Here is a 22,285-nt window from a genome sequence, read left to right on the forward strand (position 1 = left end):
GAAGGATAAACACAACTTCCGACTGGGAACAATAAACGTGAGAACCTGCAAATGTGAGAGCAAGTTGGCAGACTGCATAGCTCAATGCAAGAGTTTGGGACATGACATAGCTTGTATGCAAGAAGTTCGTCAACGTGGTGAAGGTGAGATGCTTTAATGATGATGATATCCTGAAATAGAATAGAATAATCTTTATTGTCATTGTACCGGGAGATACAACGAAATTGAGGGTGCTCCCACAGAGCCACCATACACCAGAAAATAAAATGCACATAAGAGACACAGAATATACAATAAAAAACATCAAGGAATAAAAACATCAGGGAGTTTATTATAGTCTCTCAAAATTGAGACATAAAATGTGCAATTTGCAGATAAAAAGCAATAAATATAAAGTGCTTAAACAAGAAGTGAAGGTAGATTTGTTGGTTGTTGGGGTGGAGGTGTTATGTGAGTCCGTTTGTGAGAGTGTGTGTGTGTATGTGTCCGTTGTTGTTGGCAGTCCTGATGGCCCATGGGAAGAAGCTGTTTGTCAGTCTGCTGGTGTGAGACTTTATTGACCTGAAGCGTCTCCCCGAGGGCAACAGATCAAACAGGGGGTGGGCAGGGTGTGAGGGGTCTCCTGTGATGGCCTTGGTTCTTCTGATGCAGCAGGATGTGGAGATGTGTTCCAGGGTGGGCAGAGGGCAGCCGATGATTTTTTGGGCGGTGTTTATGACCCTCTGCACTGCCTTCCTATCCACAGCTGTGGACCCTGCGTACCAGACACCCAGACAGTACGTCAGCACGCTCTCCACAGAGGAGTGATAGAAGGCCAGCAGCAGCTTAGTGTCCAGGTTGTTCTTCCTGAGAACACGCAGAAAGTGCAGCCGCTGCTGAGCCTTCTTTACTAGGGCCCTGATGTTAAAAGTCCAGGTGTGGTCAGCGGAGATGTGGGTGCCCAGAAACTTGAAGGTGGTGACAGTTTCCACCCGTTCTCCATTTATGAGGAGGGGGGCGTGGTCCTGTCTTTTCTTCCTGAAGTCCATGATGAGTTCTTTTGTCTTTTGGACGTTCAGGGTCAGGTTGTTCTCTGAGCACCAGAGCGACAGTTTCTCTACCTCAGCCCTGTACGATGTCTCGTCCTCACCACAGATGAGTCCAACCACGGTGGTGTCATCCGCATATTTTATAATGTGGTTGGTTGGGTGGGTTGGAGAGCAGTCATGGGTGTACAGGGCGTAGAGTAGAGGGCTCAGGACACATCCTTGAGGGGACCCAGTACTGAGTGTGAGTGTGGAGGAGTGGTGGGGACCGAGTCTTACAGTCTGTGGGCGACTCGTCAGGAAGTTTTTAATCCAGTTGCATATGGGGAGAGGGATCTGTAACTGCATGAGTTTGTTGAAGAGAATGTCCGGGATGATAGTATTAAACGCAGAGCTGTAGTCCACGAAGAGCATCCTCACATAGCTCTTCTTGTTCTCCAGGTGGCTCAGCGCTGTATGGAGTGTCAGGGCGATGGCATCCTCCGTAGACCGATTTGCCCTGTATGCAAACTGGTGAGGGTCGAAGGAGGGAGGGAGGCAGTCTCTGATGTGCTGGGAGACCGATCGCTCTAAACACTTCATGATTACAGACGTCAAGGCTATTGGTCTGTAATCGTTGAGGCTGTCTATGGCAGGTTTTTTGGGGATGGGGATGATGGTGGAAGCCTTCAGACATGTGGGGACGGTGGCATGTGTCAGGGAGAGGTTAAAGATCTTGGTGAGGATCCCTGCCAGTTGGTCTGCACATGCTTTAATCACCGCCCCTGGGATACCATCCGGACCAGCAGCTTTCCTGGGGTTCACTGCTCTCAGGTTTTTCCTCACCTCGTGCTCCAAGAGAGAAAGAGGTGGGGTGCTGGAATCAGGGGGAGGCAGTGATTGGAGGTTTGTGGTGGTGGTCTCAAACCGGGCAAAGAAGTTGTTCAGCTCCTCTGCCAGTGTGCTGCTGCTGGGGGAGGCGGGAGGGGTTTGGCCTTTGTAATTGGTTAGGGCCTGAATGCCCCTCCACATCTGTCGTGGGTTGTTGTCCTCCAGGTATCCCTCTATTTTCCTCTTGTAGGAGTCCTTGGCCTGTTTGATGCCCCTCCTCAGATCAGCTCTGGCGGTGCTGTAAAGAGCTCTGTCCCCCATCCTGAAGGCCGAGTTTCGGGCTCTGATCAGGGTCTGGACTTCATTTGTCATCCAGGGCTTCCTGTTTGGGAAGACCTGGATGCGTCTTTCCTCTGTGATGTTTTCTATGCAGCATTTGATGTAGAAGAGGACAGACTCGGTGTATGTGTCCAGGTCCTGATCCTCAAGGATGCTCCACTCTGTGCAGGCAAAGCAGTCCTGCAGTTGGAGGAGAGCATTTCCAGGCCAGGCTTTGATGGTCTGAGTGGCTGGTTTAGTTTGCCTTCTGAGGGGGGCGTAGGCTGGGAAGAGGAGCAGAGAGAGGTGGTCTGATTGTCCAATGTGGGGGAGGGGGGTCGCTCTGTAGGCATGTTTGATATTTGAATAAACATGATCAAGTGTATTTTCTCCCCTAGTTGCACACTTGACGTGCTGGTGGAATTTGGGGAGGACAGACTTGAGACATGCTTTATTAAAGTCCCCAGCGATGATGTGAACGCCATCCGGATGAGCCCTCTGATGTTTGTTTACGATGTGTAGCAAAAGGCCGAGTGCCGTGCTAATGTTAGCATCGGGAGGGATGTAAACAGCGGTCACGATGGCTACCGTTAGCTCCCGTGGCAGGTAGAAAGGTCGGCACTGGACAGACATGGCCTCTAGATCCGGTGAGCAGTGGGTGTTGATTACCTTGCTGTCTGAGCACCAGTCCTCGAGCACGTAAACACACAGTCCCCCTCCTCTGCTCTTACCGGAGGCTTCGTTCCGGTCATAGCGGTGGATGGTGCGGCCTGCTAGTTCCACTGTAGCGTCGGGGATTAGCGGGTGTAGCCAGGATTCACTGACGATCAGCAGGCAACACTCATGGATGAAGCAGTTGTATGTGATCTGTGCCTGTAGATCATCCATCTTGTTTGCTAGGGATCTAGCATTTGTGAGGAAGATCGATGGTAGCGGAGGTCTGTGTGGTTGTTTCCTTAGCTGAGCTAGCAGACCTGCCCGGCATCCACGTTTCTGCTTCCTCTCCCTACGCCGCCTCCGGCGCCTGCCGTTCCCGACAACAATCCATGGTGCTCCCGTCGGTCTCGCTATCTCCGGTGGGATGTTGTGAGTCCGTGAAAAGGCGATCGTAATTTCAGTTTTTGCCTGAAATCCAATGTTTATCAAATCTTGGCGGCTGTAGATGGTATTGCTGTGGCAAGAGTGTGTCCAGAAAAGATTCGAAAGACATAAACACAAAAGGGTGCAAAGTAGCGGGGAGCCTCGAGCCGCAGCACCCGTGTGCGCCGCCATGTAGACCATACTGATCAGTATGGTCGTGTTCAAAGGATGGCGTGTAGTGTACAATGGACTGAAAGTTGCCCGTGCAGGGGTAGCTGTGGTGCTGGCCCCACATGTAACATTGGTTGATGTACAACACATCTTGGAAGGCAGATTAACAGCCGTGAGGGTCAAAGTAAACGGTATTAAACTGGCAATCTACAGCTGCTACTGTCCAACAGAAGAGTATGCTAACAGTACCAAAGAAGCCTTCTACCGAGCACTTGGAAAAGCTATACTACAGAATAAAAAAAGACCATCCATCATATAAAGTGATTGTTGCTGGAGATTTCAATGCCACCATCGGTCACGATTGTGACCCCACTAGTTGGAAATGTGTTGGCCCCTTTCATGATGAAAACCTAACAAGCTTTAATGGCTCAAAACTCATAGAAACTGCAGAAGACACCTCTCTGTACATTCTCAATACTATGTTTAAAACAAAATCAGATGAACATAGATGGTCCTTTAAGTCTAACTTAGGATACAAAAGATTAGACTACATCATGACTGAGTGGTTTGTCAAACGTGTCACCAGTAACTGCAGGGTGTACCCCATGCAAAGTCTACCCTTTGAGTCGGATCACCGTGTTGTAGTCATGAACGCCCGCCTTCCAACTAAAAGGGCATTAAAAAGGTTTTTCTCCAGAAAATGACCTCCGACTAGGTTTCAAGACTTGCGGTGTTTGAGGGACGATCCTTCTGTCCAAGCCGCATATAGCAACAAACTTGATACGTTGTTACAGGATCAGCCACATAAGAGTTGCAATCTGACTGTTGATAGAATTGAACATGTCACAAATGCCATACAAGATGCCTCCAGAGAAAGTGTCCCTAGACGAAGGATAAATGAGATCAACAAATCCTGAGTATCAAGAGCTTCTGATGCAATTTCACAGAGAGAAAGACCATGTAAAGAAGAAAAAATTGGCTAGTGATGTGAAACAGTTGCGCAATAAGCTTAAAAATGCCTACTTTGAATCCAAAGCCCAACAACTAAACTTTGCAAGTGAACAACGGGATACAGAGGAAGAGTTTAGATTGTTGAAATGTCACACTTCGTTGACTCGTGAGAAGAACCTATTAATTAAGCGAGAGAAGCTTGAAGCACATTTCTCCAGTCACTTCGCCTCTAGACCATATGCCCCTCAACCAGAGCTGGAGCACCCGCACGATTATCCACACCTTCCACCAGATGATCTACCTTGGATTGATGAGTCTCCACCTAGCCCTAGAGAAGTAGAAGACAGCATGAGAAGATTTAAAAACGGTAGATGCCAAGGCACTGACAAAGTATATTCAGAACACCTGAAATATTCATCATCTACTATGCTGCTGAAATACATCGTGCTATTGGTTGAAATTATATGGTCATGCCTCCAAATCCCCACAAAGTGGCTTACAGCAACTATCACCTGTCTTTTTATAAGAGGGGCCTGAAATCAATGGCTGAAAACTACCGAGGCCTGAGCATGATCGCGACGCTCTCAAAAGCAATAATAGTCGGGAGAATGCAAGAGAACTACGAGTCCATTCTACTACCATCCCAATTTGGTTTCAGAGCTAATAAGTCGACATGTGATGCCATCTTTGTCCTTCGTCACATTCTGAAGACATCAAAGAAGTCCAAAAGACCTGTATACGTAGCTTTCATCGATCTTAAGGCTGCATATGATTGGATCCCTAGAGATGCCTTGTTCCAGTGCCTCAATATTCGACTAAGATGTCCACGTCTAATTGCGATTCTACGTGCCCTGTACACTGGTACCAAGGCATGCATCAAAGGATCGACCAACTTCTTTCAAACTCTTGTTGGATGCCGACAGGGTGCTCTTGAATCACCTCTGATCTTTAATGTTTATATGGACTTTGTAGTTAGTTGCCAAGAGTGGAATTTTAAAGACCGACGCTGATGCAGGGATCAAGATCAACTATTGTATGCCCAATGAGGTGTCTCCCCGGGAGCTTCGGAGGAAAGCACCGGCATATGGAAATGCACAAGTCACCGAGCTACTATATGCTGATGATCAGGTGCTATTTGCCAAAACAAAAGAATAATTGCAATATATGTTCAATATTTATGATAACACCTTTAGACGGTTTGGAATCCAAATCTCGTATACCAAGACTGAAACAATGGTTTTTAATGTTGACGAATATGTAATGGAACTTCCAAGCCTAGTGAGCATCGGGTCAAATGCTTTAAAAAACGTTCGAAGTTTCAAGTATTTAGGAAACACCATTACCAACTCAGAGAATACTGCTCAATCTTTGCACACCCGAATTGGTGCAGCATACCAAAAATGGAACGACCTGAAACATGTTCTGACTGACAAGCGGATACGTCTGGAAACCAGAGTGAAATTCCTCACCACCTGTATCCAATCAAGACTCCTGTATAGTGTCCAAGCATGGGATTTGACAGAGGATGAGTTAAACAAAGTGGAAACCGTCTGGCATGGCTTCCTGTGAAAAATGGTCCGATGTGGTTTTGAAAGAAAAAATGTGCCAGCACAGGCAGAAAGGGAGGGAACAGAGGTTGATTGGAGCTTCTGCATTTCAAATGAGAAGTTGCGTAAAATTACCAAAACAAGTCCCATACGTGACTTTTGTATAATGCAACACCTAAAGTATCTGGCACGTGTGTAGACTCGATAATAGTGCTATCCAGAAGCAGGTGCTGTTCGACGTTCTAACCCCTAAGAGGATATGGAATAGAGTGGAAAAGGAACTTGATGTTGACATACACCAAGCTAGGAAATGGATGATGAGCAAGACAGACTTCTTGCAACTGCTGGATGCTCGTTTCCAGCAGTAGCGCCCCATGGCTGTCGCCGACGCCTTAAGGGGAAAAACAATGATGCTGGCCATGAAGGAGATGTTAACAAAGAGAGGAATAAAGCCAAAATAAGTGGTTTCAATAACCACAGATGGAGCCCCTGCTATGATCAGGAGAGAGAAAGGAGCTGTAGCAAGACTGAAAGAGGACAATCCTGAGCTCACAGCTTACCATTGCATCATTCATCAATCCGTCCTCTGCGCCTCCCTGTCAGATGAGCATGTTGAGGTGATGAATACAATGATGAAAATGATCAATTCTCTCAGGGCATCCTCTTCCCACCAGCATCGCATGCTTAGCGAGTTCCTCAGAGAAGTTGATGCCAATGCTGATGATCTTTTGCTACACAACAGTGTGAGATGGCTCAGCAAAGGCAGGGTGTTGGCGCGCTTTTGGTCCATTAGGAGGGAAGTAGCATCTTTTTTGGCAGAGCTAAAAAGTCAGAAGGCAACAGTTTTTTCTCTCTTTTTGGAAATGAGAAACAGATGGACAATGTGGCCTTTTTGGTTGATATCACTTCACATCTGAATGAACTGAATTTGAGGCTACAGGGCAAGGACAATTCAATTTGTGAACTGATGACAGCTGTCCGCTCCTTTCAGAGGAAACTTGGTGTTCAAGGAAGACCTGCAGGGAGACTGTGCACACTTCCCAGCAGTGCAGGAACAGGTTCAGGGACAGCGAGACGTGTCTTCTTTTGTTGACTTTATTGATAAGCTGATTGTAAACTTCAGCAACCGTTTGGACAGCTTCAGCTTTGGACAGCAGCTCACCATGTTCATGCAGAACCCATTTCTCATCACAGATGTCAGGGGGTTCTCAAAGGAAGTGACACAGCACTCTAAATGGGTAAATGCTGGGCCTCTGCAGATGCAATTGGTTGATGTGGCCCTGAAAGAGCAGTTTGTAAGAAGCCACTTTCTGGCTCCAAATGGTCCCTGAGACCGCTTTCCCAGGTCTGAGGAAAGTAGCCCTATACATTTTGACCATGTTTGGCTCCACACACAACTGCGAGGCAGCTTTCTCCACAATGAACATAAAACTAAATATCGTTCCAGGCTCACCAATGAGCACCTCCACACGTGTATGAGAATGGCCCGGACTCCATTCAAGCCCAGGTTTAAAATCCTGGCAGGACAAGCTGGAGCTCAATTCTCTCACTGAGCAAAAAAGTGGGGGAGTTGAATATAAGAGGGGATGAAAGTGAGCCCCTAAAACTGTTCAGTTGTTAAGATGTGTTGAGATTTGTCTGTAAAATTGGTTGAGACTGTTGAGTCAAGATGTGAAACAGAAAAGGGGAAATTCAAGCCTTTCCTCCCTTTATTTTATTTTTCTGAAGTTAAGCACTTTATTTGAACATGCACAATTTTCACATTTTATTTTCTCTTATTTTGAAATGCAGCCCTACTTTTTATTTAGTAAATGAGAGAACATTATACATATCAGCAATCATACATATATGTTCAGTTCTATGTTACCTGACAATAAATATTGTCAAAAGGTTTTCGAATTGTCCTGAATTCATTTTATTTGACAGTCAGGTATTGAATACATGCAGATGTTGATCCATCTACTAGGCTACTTAAATATCTCATCTCATCTCATTATCTGTAGCCGCTTTATCCTGTCCTACAGGGTCGCAGGCAAGCTGAAGCCTATCCCAGCTGACTACGGGCGAAAGGCGGGGTACACCCTGGACAAGTTGCCAGGTCATCACAGGGCTGACACATAGACACAGACAACCATTCACACTCACATTCACACCTACGGTCAATTTAGAGTCACCAGTTAACCTAACCTGCATGTCTTTGGACTGTGGGGGAAACCGGAGCACCCGGAGGAAACCCACGCGGACACGGGGAGAACATGCAGACTCCGCACAGAAAGGCCCTTGCTGGTCACGGGGCTTGAACCCAGGACCTTCTTGCTGTGAGGCGACAGCGCTAACCACTACACCACCGTGCCGCCCCTACTTAAATATATACAGTGCTCAGCGTAAATGAGTACACCCCCTTTGAAAAGTAACATTTTAAACACTATTTCAATGAACACAAACAATTTCCAAAATGTTGACAAGACAAAGTTTAATATAACATCTGTTTAACTTATAATGTGAAGTAAGGTTAATAATATAACTTAGATTACACATTTTTTCAGTTTTACTCAAATTAGGGTGGTGCAAAAATGAGTACACCCCACAACAAAAACTACTACATCTAGCACTTTGTATGGCCTCCATGATTTTTAATGACAGCACCAAGTCTTCTAGGCATGGAATAAACAAGTTGGCAACATTTTGCAACATCAATCTTTTTCCATTCTTCAACAATGACCTCTTTTAGTGATTGGATGCTGGATGGAGAGTGATGCTCAACTTGTCTCTTCAGGATTCCCCAAAGAAAATAATTTCTTTCCACCACAAAGGTGAAGGCTACAAGAAGATCAGCAAAGCTTTACTTATCAGTCAGAATACTGTAGCAAAAGTAGTACAAAAATTTAAGAAAGATGGAACTGCAAACATCTCACAGAGATGTCCAGGTCATCCACGGAAGTTAACACCTCAACAGGAGCATCTTCTGATGAGAAGGGTTGAAGAAAATCGGCATGCAAGTTCACTGCAGTTATTTAAAGAAGTAGAAAGCCAAACTGGGGTGACTATTTCCTGTGACACAATATGGCATCCACTGCAGAGGAATGGCATGCATGGATGTCATCCACGAAAGAAACCTCTCCTGAAGCCCAGGCACAAAAAAACCCACCTAGAGTTTGCCAGGGCCCATGCTGACAAAGATGAAGACTACTGGGACTCTATACTCTGGAGTGATGAGACCAAGATAAATGTTTTTGGAACTGATGGCTTCAAAATTGTATGGCATCGCAAAGGTGAGGAATACAAAGAAAAATGCATGGTGCCTACAGTGAAACATGGTGGTGGCAGTGTCCTTATGTGGGGCTGCATGAGTGCTGCTGGTGTCGGGGAGCTGCATTTCATTGATGGCATCATGAATTCACAGACGTATTGCTCCATACTGAAAGAGAAGCTGCTACCATCACTCCGTGCCCTTGGTCGTCGTGCACTTTTCCAACATGACTAAACACACATCTAAGGCCACTGTTGGATTTCTGAAGAAGAACAGGGTGAAAAATGATTCAGTGGCCAAGTATGTCTCCTGATCTGAACCCAATCGAACACCTATGGGGAATTCTGAAGAGACAAGTTGAGCATCACTCTCCATCCAGCATCCAGTCACTAAAAGAGGTCATTGTTGAAGAATGGAAAAAGATTGATGTTGCAAAATGTTGCCAACTTGTTCATTCCATGCCTAGAAGACTTGGTGCTGTCATTAAAAATCATGGAGGCCATACAAAGTACTAGATGTAGTAGTTTTTGTTGTGGGGTGTACTCATTTTTGCACCACCCTAATTTGAGTAAAACTGAAAAACGTGTAATCTAAGTTATATTATTAACCTTACTTTTTCCCGTTATAAGTTAAACAGATGTTACATTAAACTTTGTCTTGTCAACATTTTGGAAATTGTTTGTGTTCATTGAGATATTGTTTAAAATGTTACTTTTCAAAGGGGGTGTACTAATTTACACTGAGCACTGTATCACATTAAATAGTTAGACATTATGATCTTCCAGGCCTTTGCTTCAAGAAATTTTCTCCAACTGGACCTCTTTAAATTTTAGTTGAATACCCCTGCTATAGAGGGACTGAACCTAAATGCAGAAGGCAGGTGGTGCGCTGTACCTCAGGTCCAGTTCCTGTAAGTTCACTTCCATGAAGAGCAACTGGTGAGCACTCTCCTTCACTGTCTGACTCCGTCTCATCATGGTCATCCTGCATCTCCCTCTCCAAACCACTTTCCCTCCTCTCAGTACTGGGCTTACTACACTGACTGACCAAGTAGGAAGTAGTTTTTCTCTTCATTTTGACTGACAGGTGCAAAATTTGACAAACTTAACATTATGGGAAATTATTTCAAAGTTATCTGCTTGCATTATATTGAAGAAACCTTTATTTATCACATGCACAGTGAGATTAATCCTCTGCATTTGACCCATCTGAAGCAGTGAACACATGCATGCGCACACACCCAGGGCAGTGGGCAGCCATACTACAGCGCCCGGGGAGCAGTCAGGGGTTAAGTACCTTGCTCAAGGGAACTTCAGCCCAAGGCCGCCCCATGTTAACCTAACTGCATGTCTTTGGACTGTGGGGGAAACCGGAGCACCCGGAGGAAACCCGCACAGACACGGGGAGAACATGCAAACTCCACACAGAAAGGCCCCTGCCAGCCACTGGGCTCGAACCCACAACCTTCTTACTGTGAGGCGACAGTGCTAACCACTACACCACCGTGCCGCATATCAGCATGATTCATACTTTATTCAAACTCAATATTTTCTTTTAAATGGCACGGACACGGAGAAAGTGTTTCTAGCTTGTGACTTACATGCTGGTAAATTAACAGCCTAAGTTAACTTGGCAAATTTTACTAGATAGTATCTGGTTCCATAACACACAACTTACATAGATTAGCACAAGAAACATTTCAGATATAGTGAATAAACTTCATTCTGTTTGTTATAAACTTACCTGTGACGATTATGTTAACTTCGCTGCTGGCAGCGGACTTGTTGTTCTGTAATTGTGTTGGTGGTGGTTGATATTCAAATTGAGTGCATTACTGCCACCTACTGTTTGGGTGGAGAACTACTGGTTTGAGAGCATGTGGTTGAATTGCGTCTGTATGGGAACAACTGCATACAGACATTGTCGGCAACTTTTTTGCAGAACTCAGCAGTGTTGGGGTGGCTGGAGGGATGGCCAGAGGTTAATTTAGGGTGGCCTTGGCCACTACTGGCCACCCCATGGCTCCGCCCCACCAGTCGTATCTGTATTGCAGCGTGCCTCACCAGATGGCAGTCGGTGCTATTTTTATGATGGTCTTTGGTATGACTCGATCGTGAGTACAGCTCACAATCTCCCAGTCGAGAGGCAGACACGCTAACCACTAGGCCAACTCGCAGTGTTCATTAGAATAAACAGGTGATATTAAATCCTCATGATGTTCTGAATAATAAAGTTAATTTTCCGCACTCATTGTAGGAGCCAAACTTTAATTTAAACTTGCTTTGGTTTAGAGATTCATATTTTTTGCTTTCGATTTACTGGCACTCAGCTTGGAACTTTTATTTTGACGGAGCCTTAGGTCACCTGTTCAGGTAGAAGATGGTGTCTTCCGTGTGCTCAGTTGAGTCTCAGTTAGACAATGGAAGATGCTGGAGACCAATAGCTGTGGGGTTTCGTTTCATTCATTCATTCATTCATTTATTTATTCCACTTCAAAGCTGTGCTTGAACAGTTAGACTTAAAGGAACAGTCCACCGTATTTCCATAATGAAATATGCTCTTATCTGAATTGAGACGAGCTGCTCCGTACCTATCCGAGCTTTGCGCGACCTCCCAGTCAGTCAGACGCGCTGTCACTCCTGTTAGCAATGTAGCTAGGCTCAGTATGGCCAACGGTATTTTTTGGGGCTGTAGTTAGATGCGACCAAACTCTTCCACGTTTTTCCTGTTTACATAGGTTTATATGACCAGTGATATGAAACAAGTTCAGTTACACAAATTGCAACGTAGCGATTTTCTATGCTATGGAAAGTCCGCATTATAATGACAGGCGTACAGTGGCGATCCTAGAGTGATTTACTCCCTGGGCGAAACCCCCTGCTGCCCCCCCCCCCCCCCCCCCCCCCCCCCGGTCTTTTTTTTTGGGGGGGGGGGGGGGGGACTTTTTTTTTTGCGCCCGCGCTCGTGCCGCCCCCCACATTGGGCTCTGTATTAGCCAACAGAATGTTAACAGCTTTACATGGTCGTTTAAACATTTCTCGTCGTGTGTTGTACGTCGCGGACACGGCCCGTTATAAATTTGCTGTTACCAGAATGGCAATGATCAAGTCGTAATGTATTACTTAAGACTCTGTGTAATGTCATAGTAGTGTAGTACTATAGTAGTAAAGTCTTTTTGATGACTAGTACAACGTTCCGCTGGCGGGATTGTGCATATTATGGGGGTACGACAAGTTAGGCACACACACACACTGATGACGTCGCCTGCGCTACCGCATGACGTCACCGCGCCGCAAGATTTTGTTAAGCGCTATATTGGAAGACCAAGTACACATCTATACAAGTACATACATTCATAAAACAAACTACACCTGAAATGTAGCCAGGGCCGGTTCTGCCCTAATCTGGACCCGGGTGCAACATCGCTCAAACCCCCCCCCCCCCCCCCCCCCCCAAAAAAAAAAAAAAAAACACCAGTCTAAATCAGGACAACAATCACATAACTATAACTATAAACATTTTAGATCAACTATTTTAACTAAATGGGCTATAATAAATAAGCCTGCAGGCAGCCACAGCGGGCTGCCTCAGAAAAGTAACCATTCAATGACACAACTGAAAGCCTGCAGCCACGGCGGGCTGCCTTAAAAAGTAACCATTTGTCCTACCTTAAAACTCGTTTTGCATTTTCTGCCTCCTTTTTTGTATTTTCGACCCTCCGTTTATTTTCTTTCCTTTTCTGAAAACCCGATTTGTGTCCAGACATTTTGTTCTGCTACCAACGAACTAACTTGTCAGGTCTCGTCTCTCGAGCCCGCGATGATTCCCGTGGGAAGGGCAACAATTGATACATTTTTCCTTTGCTCAGAGACACTCAGTAATGCACTTATTCTCTGTCTCCTGGCAGAAAGCTCCTTGGTTTGCTTGTGTCTCAATCACAGCTGGTATTCTGAAGAACGACTTCTTTTCACCTTTCCCATCAGCTTTGTTAGAACACCCTAACACAGCACAAAAGTTTACCATTGTAGGTTTATGATGAATCAAGTGCCTCATGGGTTTAAATTCGGCGCACTGCCGTTATTTCCCCCTAATCACGAGTTTGTTGGTCTTCCAATATGGCACAGGGTTTGTTTACTTCTGGTTTCCGGTGACGTCAGTGAAAAGGGTCTATTGGGCTTCCCCATCCAAAATGTTCACACACACACACGCCCGTCTTTTTTTTTTTTGGGGGGGGGGGAAGGGAATTTTTTTTTTCGCGCCCGCGCCGCCCCCCCGTAATGCCGCCCCGGGCGGCTGCCCGGTCGGCCCATCCCCAGGACCGCCCCTGCAGGCGTACTAACACCTTCTGCGCGCTTCGGCAGCGCATTGATATCTGAGCTCCGTATCAATACGCTGCTGAAGCGCGCAGAAGGTGTTAGTACGCCCGTCATTATAGTGCGGACTTTCCATAGCATAGAAAATCACTACGTTTCAATTTGTGTAACTGAACTTGTTTCATGTCACTGGTCATATAAACCTATGTAAACAGGAAAAACGCGGAAGAGTTTGGTCACATCTAACTACAGCCCCAAAAAATACCGTTGGCCATGCTGAGCCTAGCTACATTGCTAACAGGAGTGACAGCGCGTCTGACTGCGTCTGACTGACTGGGAGGTCGCGCAAAGCTCGGATAGGTACGGAGCAGCTCGTCTCAATTCAGATAAGAGCATATTTCATTATGGAAATACGGTGGACTGTTCCTTTAAAGGAGAACAGAAGTCATTTATAAATTTGCTTTATTTCTTAACGTGTTGTTCAATTACGTTTTTAGTTTTAGTAACCTTATATCGTGACTCGTATTGGCAACTAATTGCAATTAAATATTATGCTTATCGGCCTATTCGGTGTTTAGCCGTGTTGAATTTAGTTCGTTTGGTCCATGGCAGGCGGCGCTTATCTGCATGATCTTCACGAGAGTTGTGCGAGACTTCGAAATGTGAAGTGTCAGCCAGGTGTCCGTGCCGCCATTTTGAAAACTGTTTTCCAAACGAAATATTGCACAAAAGAGTTTAAATGACGATTACTGCCTACTTTGTTCAAACTTTCCTGATTGCTATCAAAACAAACAAAACTTCCGGCTTGATTACATCAGCATTCGAAAGAGGGCGCGCGCGTCTTTTGACAACCCGTGTCTGAAATCGCTCCCTACTCACGATATAGGGCACTATATAGTAGGGACGCCATTTTGTAGCGCTGTCTGAAACCTAAGTGGGGATTATTTACACCCTATATAATGCACTCAAAGTATCCCACAATGCACCACGAAAAATAGTGTACAGCGATGGTCACTAACCAAAGCAATATATCCCATCATGCATTGTGATCGCGCTGAAAGAAATCAAATTAAAAGTCTCAAATTTGATTTCATAAAAGGCCGCGGCAGAGAAGAAAGTATTCAGCCTTGATTAAAAAAAAAACTGAAAGATGCAGGTACTTTGTGTGAAATACGCTCAGTATAATATGAATTTATCACAAAAACACATGCATGTATTTATTATTTTGAAACCCACCAGCCGACTGACCTGGCACATTTTAATTGTGCGACAGTAATGACGTAAATACCAGTGCGACGGACTAGTGTCCGAAAGTGTTTTTTCATTTTACCCATGAGCTCACTATACAGTAATTCCCTACATGGGGAGTAGTGAACGAGTGTGCAATTTCGGACACGGGGAACGTTGGCAGATGTTGGTCACTTTGATTTCTGCTGTAAGTTTTACTTCCGTCCTACGATGTCTCGCACAGGTCTCAACGAATCTCGATTACGGCCATTACTTTGACATATGGACTGATATATTGCATAGCATATTTCAAACACTCATAACTTGCTATGGACCTTGTGTACCTACGTCATAGGTCAGAGGTCAAGTTTGTTTATCCGCCATATTGGGTATCAAGCCGCAGCTCACTTCACACGCAGAAGTTTTTGGAGAGTGATTAACATTTTCAGTCAGAATGGCTTGTTGTGTGGCAGTAGGGTGCTCTAACAGAAAAAGCACGAAGGGTTTATCGTTTTACCGGTTCCCCGCTGATCAAGAGCGGAGGAAGAAGTGTCAAGTTTATTTATATAGCGCTTTTAACAATAAACATTGTCGCGAAGCAGCTTTACAGAATTTGAATGACATGAGCTAATTTTATCTCTAATCTATCCCCAATGAGCAAGCCTGTGGCGACGGTGGCAAGGAAAAACTCCCTCAGACGACATGAGGAAGAAACCTCGAGAGGAACCAGACTCAAAAGGGAATCCATCCTCATTTGGGCAACAACAGCCAGCCTGACTATAATAACAGTTTTAACATGAGTACAGTTTTGTTGATGTTATAACTCTTCATTGATGGAAACTTGAGTGCAAAACTGTTCATGATAACTGCAGTCCTAAAGTTAGCAAGACAACTGTAGTCCTCAGCCATAAAAGCATTACTGTAAGAGTCTAGAGCATCCTCCAGGTATAACCCTCAACTGTCCTCATGGGGCCGTCCTTCACAGGAGCGGTGCAATAAAACTCTGACCAGACACAGGGCACCAGGATGGATCAGGTAGGTCCGAGGGGCAGAAGAGGCCAGCATCTCAATCCCAGGACCAACACGTAACTCAGAGGGACAGATTGGGGGGGAAGAGAGAGAAAGAAAACACATGTTAGGTATGCCCTAAAAAGGACAAGTATTAAATCTGTGTGGTAGGCTAGCAGAGACGAGTCTTTACATCAGGCATAACACACAACAAGTCTGACGGCCGATTCCCTGCAGGCTACGATAGCCAGTCGAGGTCTCCACCCTCTCCACCAAAAGATTTCCTGTTGACTACATGTAACTCAGAGGGACAGATTGGGGGGGGGGGGGAGGGAGGGAAAGAAAACACAGGTTGTTAGGTATGCCCAATGTCACCTGAATAAGTAGGAGCAGTATACATATTGCACCGAGTACAAGCAGGGACTCCGGCAACTAACTATGACAGCATAACTAAAAGGAGAGAGCCAGAAGGTAACACAGGCATGAGGGAGCCCCGGGACATAAAGCAGCCAGCCACTACACCGTCAACAAACTCAAGTGAGCAAGCGAGTGGGGACTGACAGCATCCATACATCCCAGTTTACCAAAACACTCTATGTCTGAGGACCCTCTAGATCTACACCTTTACCTCATAAACACCATTAACAAAAGGCTTGACTAAACAGATATGTTTTCAGCCTAGACTTAAATGCTGAGACTGTGTCTGATTCCTGAACATTACTTGGAAGGCTGTTCCATAACTGTGGGGCTTTGTAAGAAAAGGCTCTGCCCCCTGATGTAGCCTTCACTATACGAGGTACCAGCAGATAGCCTGCACCTTTTGATCTGAGTAGGCGTGGCGGGTCATAGAGGACGAGAAGTTCACTCAGGTACTGTGGTGCGAGACCATTTAGTGCTTTTAAAGGTCAATAGTAGTATTTTATAATCAATACGAAATTTGATTGGGAGCCAATGCAGTGTGGATAAGACAGGCGTGATGTGGTCATATTTTCTAGTTCTAGTAAGGACTCTTGCTGCTGCATTTTGAACTAACTGGAGCTTATTTATGCACTTATTGGAACATCCAGACAGTAAGGCATTACAATAATCCAACCTGGAGGTAACGAAAGCATGGACTAGTTTTTCTGTGTCAAGCAATGACATTAAACCCTTTGGTGACTGACCCCTTGAAAATGGTTCCTCCAGGAACGATGACATTTCAGTTGTCAAGACAACGGAAAAACTAAAATACAAGAGCATTTTGTTTTGTGCACAAGAGCATTGTGACGTATCTTTCTGTTTTTGTATTTTAGTTTTTACGTTGTCTTGACAACTGAAAAGTAATCGTTCCTGGAGGAACCATTTTCAAGGGGTCAGTCACCAACGGGTTAAATTTCTTATCTTTGCAATATTTCTGAGATGAAAGAAAGCTATCCGGGTGATGTTATCAATGTGAGTTTCGAATGAAAGACTGGTTGCTGCTACATGTGAGCAGACTTCTCCCAGACCTGCCATACATGTGCAGTGGCCACTCACAATAACACCATCCTGCTCGCATATGATCCACACAGAGTGCGCGCGAGCGGCCTGAGGGACTGCGCAGCTGAGAGGCTGCGCGGGAACGGGCTGAGAGGCTACGCGCGAGCGGGCTGAGAGGCGAACGGGCTGAGAGGCAAGGTCCCAGGAAGATAAAACAGTGAGTCCGTTCCAGTTTAGTCAATACAAGTATACTTTCCATTTTCAATCATGCCCACTCACGGCCAGAAAAGTCAAGCAGAGTGGTTTGTTGCTGAGCCATTGAGTATTCCTAGACCCTGGTATTATTTGTATTACTATAAGTTCTTATTTTTGTTCAAACAGGATTGTTTCGTTTCAACATCGATAATAGCGATATGCAAATAAGATCTATTCTGAAAAGTCAATGTATGGTACGCACCTGTGAAGAAATAAGAAAACGCTTTTCACGCGTATGAACTAGCACGTTCCGTCCCCATCCTGAGGAGAAATATCTGTAAGCTTCTAGTGACTTGTAGGCTTTTAGTGACTGACCACTGTAACCCCCTGGCGTGTTGATTAGATAGTGATATACATCGGGGTAACTTGCGTCTGGCAGCTCATTACTTGAACAATCAAGCACAGATTTGGTTTCACTCTTACTAATGATACATGGGTCGACCCCTAAGACAGCAATCTTATCTCTATAGCGATTTTTTTTTTTTTTTTTTGCTGTGACATCCAGGGATTCAGCATAAGTCGAGAGGCAGACTTGAGAAGACGACATCGCGACAGCGGGTATCACTTACAAACTTGCGAAAGCATGATCCCCAATATGGCGGTGTAAACAGATAAACACGTGACCATGACGTCACATGCACAAGGTCCATAGCAGTGACAAAATAGCGATCAAAAATGCATTCCTATATTTAATAAAATGAGGAATAGAATTTTGATGATAAATTTGCCTTCAGTTCTCCTTTAACTCTCAGATGACTTTGATTTCACCCTTTGGAAGTTCCATCTTTGGAATAACCTTTTTTTTTTTAACATATATAGTTTGCCCTAAGAGCACTAAATACTCATCTCGAGGGCTCACTCTGAATAACCCTTCTGTGGATCTCTACAATCTATTGTATTTTACACCACTGTGTGCCACCTGCTTGCCTGCCTGCTGTCCACCTCTTTCTATCCCGGCCTTGCCTGCCTACTTGTCTGCTTGCCTGCCTGACCACCTGCTGTCTTCCTGCCTGCCTGCCCTCTTCCTGCCATCATTGAATACGGGGATGAGTAACAGCCGGACACAGTGTTTGAGATAAGCACGTAACAACTAAACAGCATCCGAAGTGTTTTGACTTTGTCAGACCACTACACTCATCATCTTTAAAGTCAGTATTAAATCTGTTGAAGTGTGTGAGACAGCAGATTGGTGAATTTCTCAACTCTCTTAATCTACCTGCAGCTTCAGAGGAACACAATCGGATCTTAACAGCAGCAATAACTGAGGCAGAACTTAACAGTGCCATCTCCAGATTGAAAGCAAACAAATCCCCAGGTCCTGACGGTCTCCCTTCAGAGCGGTATAACGCCCTACGAATTTAATTAATGCCAAGTCTTCTTCAGGCTTGCAATACAACTTTAGTGGATTTAAAAATGCCTCCTGAAGGAGGCGGTCATTTCTGTTCTCCCTAAAGAGGGAAAGGATAAATTAGAATGTGCATCGTTTCGACCCATTTTGGTGTTAAACGTTGATTATAAATGATATACAGCCATCCTGGCCAAAAGGCTGGAAAAAATCCTCCCTCGGATTATACATAATGACCAGACTGGGTTTGTCTCGCAAAGACAAGCTCAGGATAACATCAGGCGGTCCCTGCACATACTGCATTACATCCAACAAAATCATCTTGAAGCCCTCAGAATTAGCTCGGACGCAGAGAAAGCCTTCGACTCAGTCAGCTGGATTTTCCGATATAAGGCCCTTAAAAGATTTGGCATCCATGAAAATTTCATTCAGGGTGTGTGTACACTTTATGACAAACCATCAGCCCGGATAAAAATAAACGGTTCTCTCTCAGACACTATTATACTACAGCGTGGAGCGAGACAGGGCTGTCCACTTTCCCCTTTACTTTCTGCACTTTCTATAGAGCCTTTAGCACAGTGGCTGAGACGGACAGAAGATATCAAAGGCGTAACCATTAAGGGGGATGATCACAAGGTGGCGCTATATGCAGACCATGTTTTGATATTTTTAATGAGCCCATCTAGTTCATTTGTCAAATTAATGGACCTTTTAGAAAGATTTGGCGAGTTTGCAGGATATAAATTGAACATACAAAAAACTCAGATTCTGACTTTTAAATACATACCTCCTAAACACCTTAAAGAGAAATATCATCTTAATTGGGACCAGAACTCGTTAAAACACTTAGGGGATATATAAATATACCAAAAGAAATCACATCAGTAACAAAGATAAATTATGAGCCTCTTTGAACAAAAATGAAAGAAGACGTACAAAAGTGGAGCTCGATCTCTTTCCTCAGCCTCAGTCATAGAATAGACAGTGTAAAAATGAATATACTTCCAAGATCTCTCTCTTTATTTCAAGCACTTCCTGTAGAAATTTCCTTAAAATAGTTTTCAGAACTGAATAAAATCATCTCCAGATTCATATGGCAGGGTCAGAAACCCAGGGTTAAATTTAAAACACTACAACTTCCAAGGGGGGGGGGGAGGGGGGATGGCATTACCTCATTTTAAAGAATATTATTTGGCAGCTCAGGTTAAACCTCTGATCGATATATGTAGCTCGGCATTTCATGCAAGATGGAAAGATCTAGAACTCTCTCTCACATCAACTATTCTTTTGTTGACTTTTTGATATTCTGACAGTTGAGAGTTTGTGTTGGTGAGTTTTCTTTCAGTCTGTCTTTGTGTATCTGCGATGAACAGGGTTGCCAGATCTGTGTAACATAAGCAGCCCAGTGAACAAGCAGTATTAAACCCATGCAGTTTTCCTCCATAGTTCTTTCACTAAGATCCTAAAGCGGTCTTGAATTATTACTAATTTCCAGAGGTGGACAAAGAACCCAAGTTCATTACTTAAGTCAGAGTACAGATCCCACTGGTCAAATGTGACTCCGATACAAGTGAAAGTTCTACAGTCAAACGTTTACTTAAGTTAAAGTAGTGAAGTACTTGCTTTTAAAAATACTTAAGTATTAAAAGTACATTTTCTGTCAACGCACTGTTGTATTATTGTCACAACGCTTATAATACCTCATGCCTCTGAAGTGACCGGCTGGATTATTTTGTGAATTCACAAAATGAACACATGCTGTGCATCACGGTGGTTTAACGTTAAGCTAGCTAGTCAGTGACGCTCCACCTGACATGCTAGCAAACACTTTTCAAACTCGAAATCATATTGGGTCACTCATGTTACTAGAAAAGTAGGATTTCTACATGCTGTTTATTTGACAAGATTATGCTAAAACATATTTCTGAAAGGTCTTCAGATAAGTTAACGTTATTCATGTTAGTGTAACTCTGTTTTTACATGCTAACTAACAGTGGCCAAGTTAACTAGCTATGAGTTAACATTAGCTGTGGACAAGGCTACGGCAACTTAGCGGGAAAATCCATAGAAAGTCATTTGACTAACCAGACTGCATAGCTATTGCAACATTATCGCTAGCTCTAAAAGCACAGACAACTTCACTGCAAGCTTTCTCTTGGAATAAAACGCTTCCAGACCTCAATATGCTTCCGCAGGTCGGACAGCGAGTTTTTGTATGCCGTTATGTGGTTCGTTTTAGGTAAACAAAGCAAACATTTAAAACGAAACAACTTTTTATTCCTTTCAGAAAACTGAAAGATGGGTTCTCGGTATGGCCATGGGTGCGTTCATTCCCCAGAAGAACCACCTCCTTCCATTCTGCCATCAACTGATCGTGTTCAAATAATGCTGTGGAGAAATCACTGATCTTGATTTTATCCAGTCTACGGCTGTGACGTGACCCTCGTGATTACTGATAGACTGTCTCAGTGTCACCTGCGAATAAACAATCATGTTTTAGAAAAGAAAAAAACATCCACTTTCAAAGCCGCTTCATAGTAACGAGGACCTTGATAGAAATGTAGTGGAGTAAAAAGTACGATATTTGTCTTTCAAATGTAGTGAAGTTAGTCATAAGTTTCCAAAAAAAAAATACTTAAGTACAGATACTCAAAAAGTGGACTTCAGTACAGAACTCAAGTAAATGTACTTCATTACTGTCCACCTCTGGAGATAAGCACGTAACAACTAAACAGCATCCAAAGTGTTTTGACTTTGTTAGACCACTACACTCATCTTTAAAGTCAGTATTAAATCTGTTGATGAAGTGTGTGTCATTGTGTCTCTGCAGGTTGCGGCAGTGTGGTGTCTCAGATGAAGGCTGTGCTGCTCTGAGTTCAGCTCTGAGATCAAACCCCTCACACCTGAGAGACCTGGATCTGTCCAGTAATAATCTGGGAGACTCAGGAGTGAAGCGTCTCTCTGCTGTACTGGAGAATCCTCACTGTAAACTGGAGATACTGAGGTAAGATCATCTCTCTGAGAGTCACATGAGCTGCTCCTCAGTAAGACACATTCTCCAATGGTGAGACTGAAGCAGAGGTTTTAGCTTCATCATCAGTGTCCTGAGGAGGAAGATTGTTTCTGTTCACTGCACACTGATGATTTGTCACAGAGTCTTTGGGTCAGATGGACGTATGTGAGAAGCTGCAGCACAAAATGGGACTTGATCCGACTGCGATGTGTCTGAACTCACTGTGAAATTTACTACGACACTGTAACGAATCCCACAAACTGCACCTGAGGGTTCCAGTTCCGCCACAGAGAAGACGGCAGCGTAGTTTACGAGCTCCCCAACGGTTTTTGAAATAACCCCCCAAAACTCTACTTTATCAACTCAAGTGCGTGTTTTGCAGGGATTAAAGTTCTCCGGCACCATGCCGGATTTCCGGTTTGTAGTGATTGCCCGTGGATTTAAAAAAATAATAAATCGAAAATAAATTGACGGCAATTAAAAAAAAAAAAAAATGACCGTCGAAATCCCTCTT

The 22,285-nt window shown here is 44.3% G+C and overlaps 1 protein-coding gene across 4 annotated transcripts in view; it reads left to right on the top strand.

Moving 5' to 3' along the window:
* Positions 1-22,285, top strand: part of LOC132882161 (NACHT, LRR and PYD domains-containing protein 12-like) — a 92,620-nt gene that overhangs the window by 50,331 nt on the left and 20,004 nt on the right. For all 4 annotated transcript variants that reach the window (XR_009654124.1, XM_060915429.1, XM_060915428.1 and 1 more), the window contains one exon: positions 21,589-21,762. Coding sequence is in view for 3 of the 4 variants with exons in the window: in XM_060915429.1 (XP_060771412.1) it covers positions 21,589-21,762 (174 nt within the window). In the remaining variant the exon portion in view is untranslated. The remainder of the gene's footprint in view (positions 1-21,588; positions 21,763-22,285) is intronic.

This window comes from Neoarius graeffei, chromosome 2 (genome assembly GCF_027579695.1).
Source record: "Neoarius graeffei isolate fNeoGra1 chromosome 2, fNeoGra1.pri, whole genome shotgun sequence".
Classification (NCBI taxonomy): domain Eukaryota; kingdom Metazoa; phylum Chordata; class Actinopteri; order Siluriformes; family Ariidae; genus Neoarius; species Neoarius graeffei.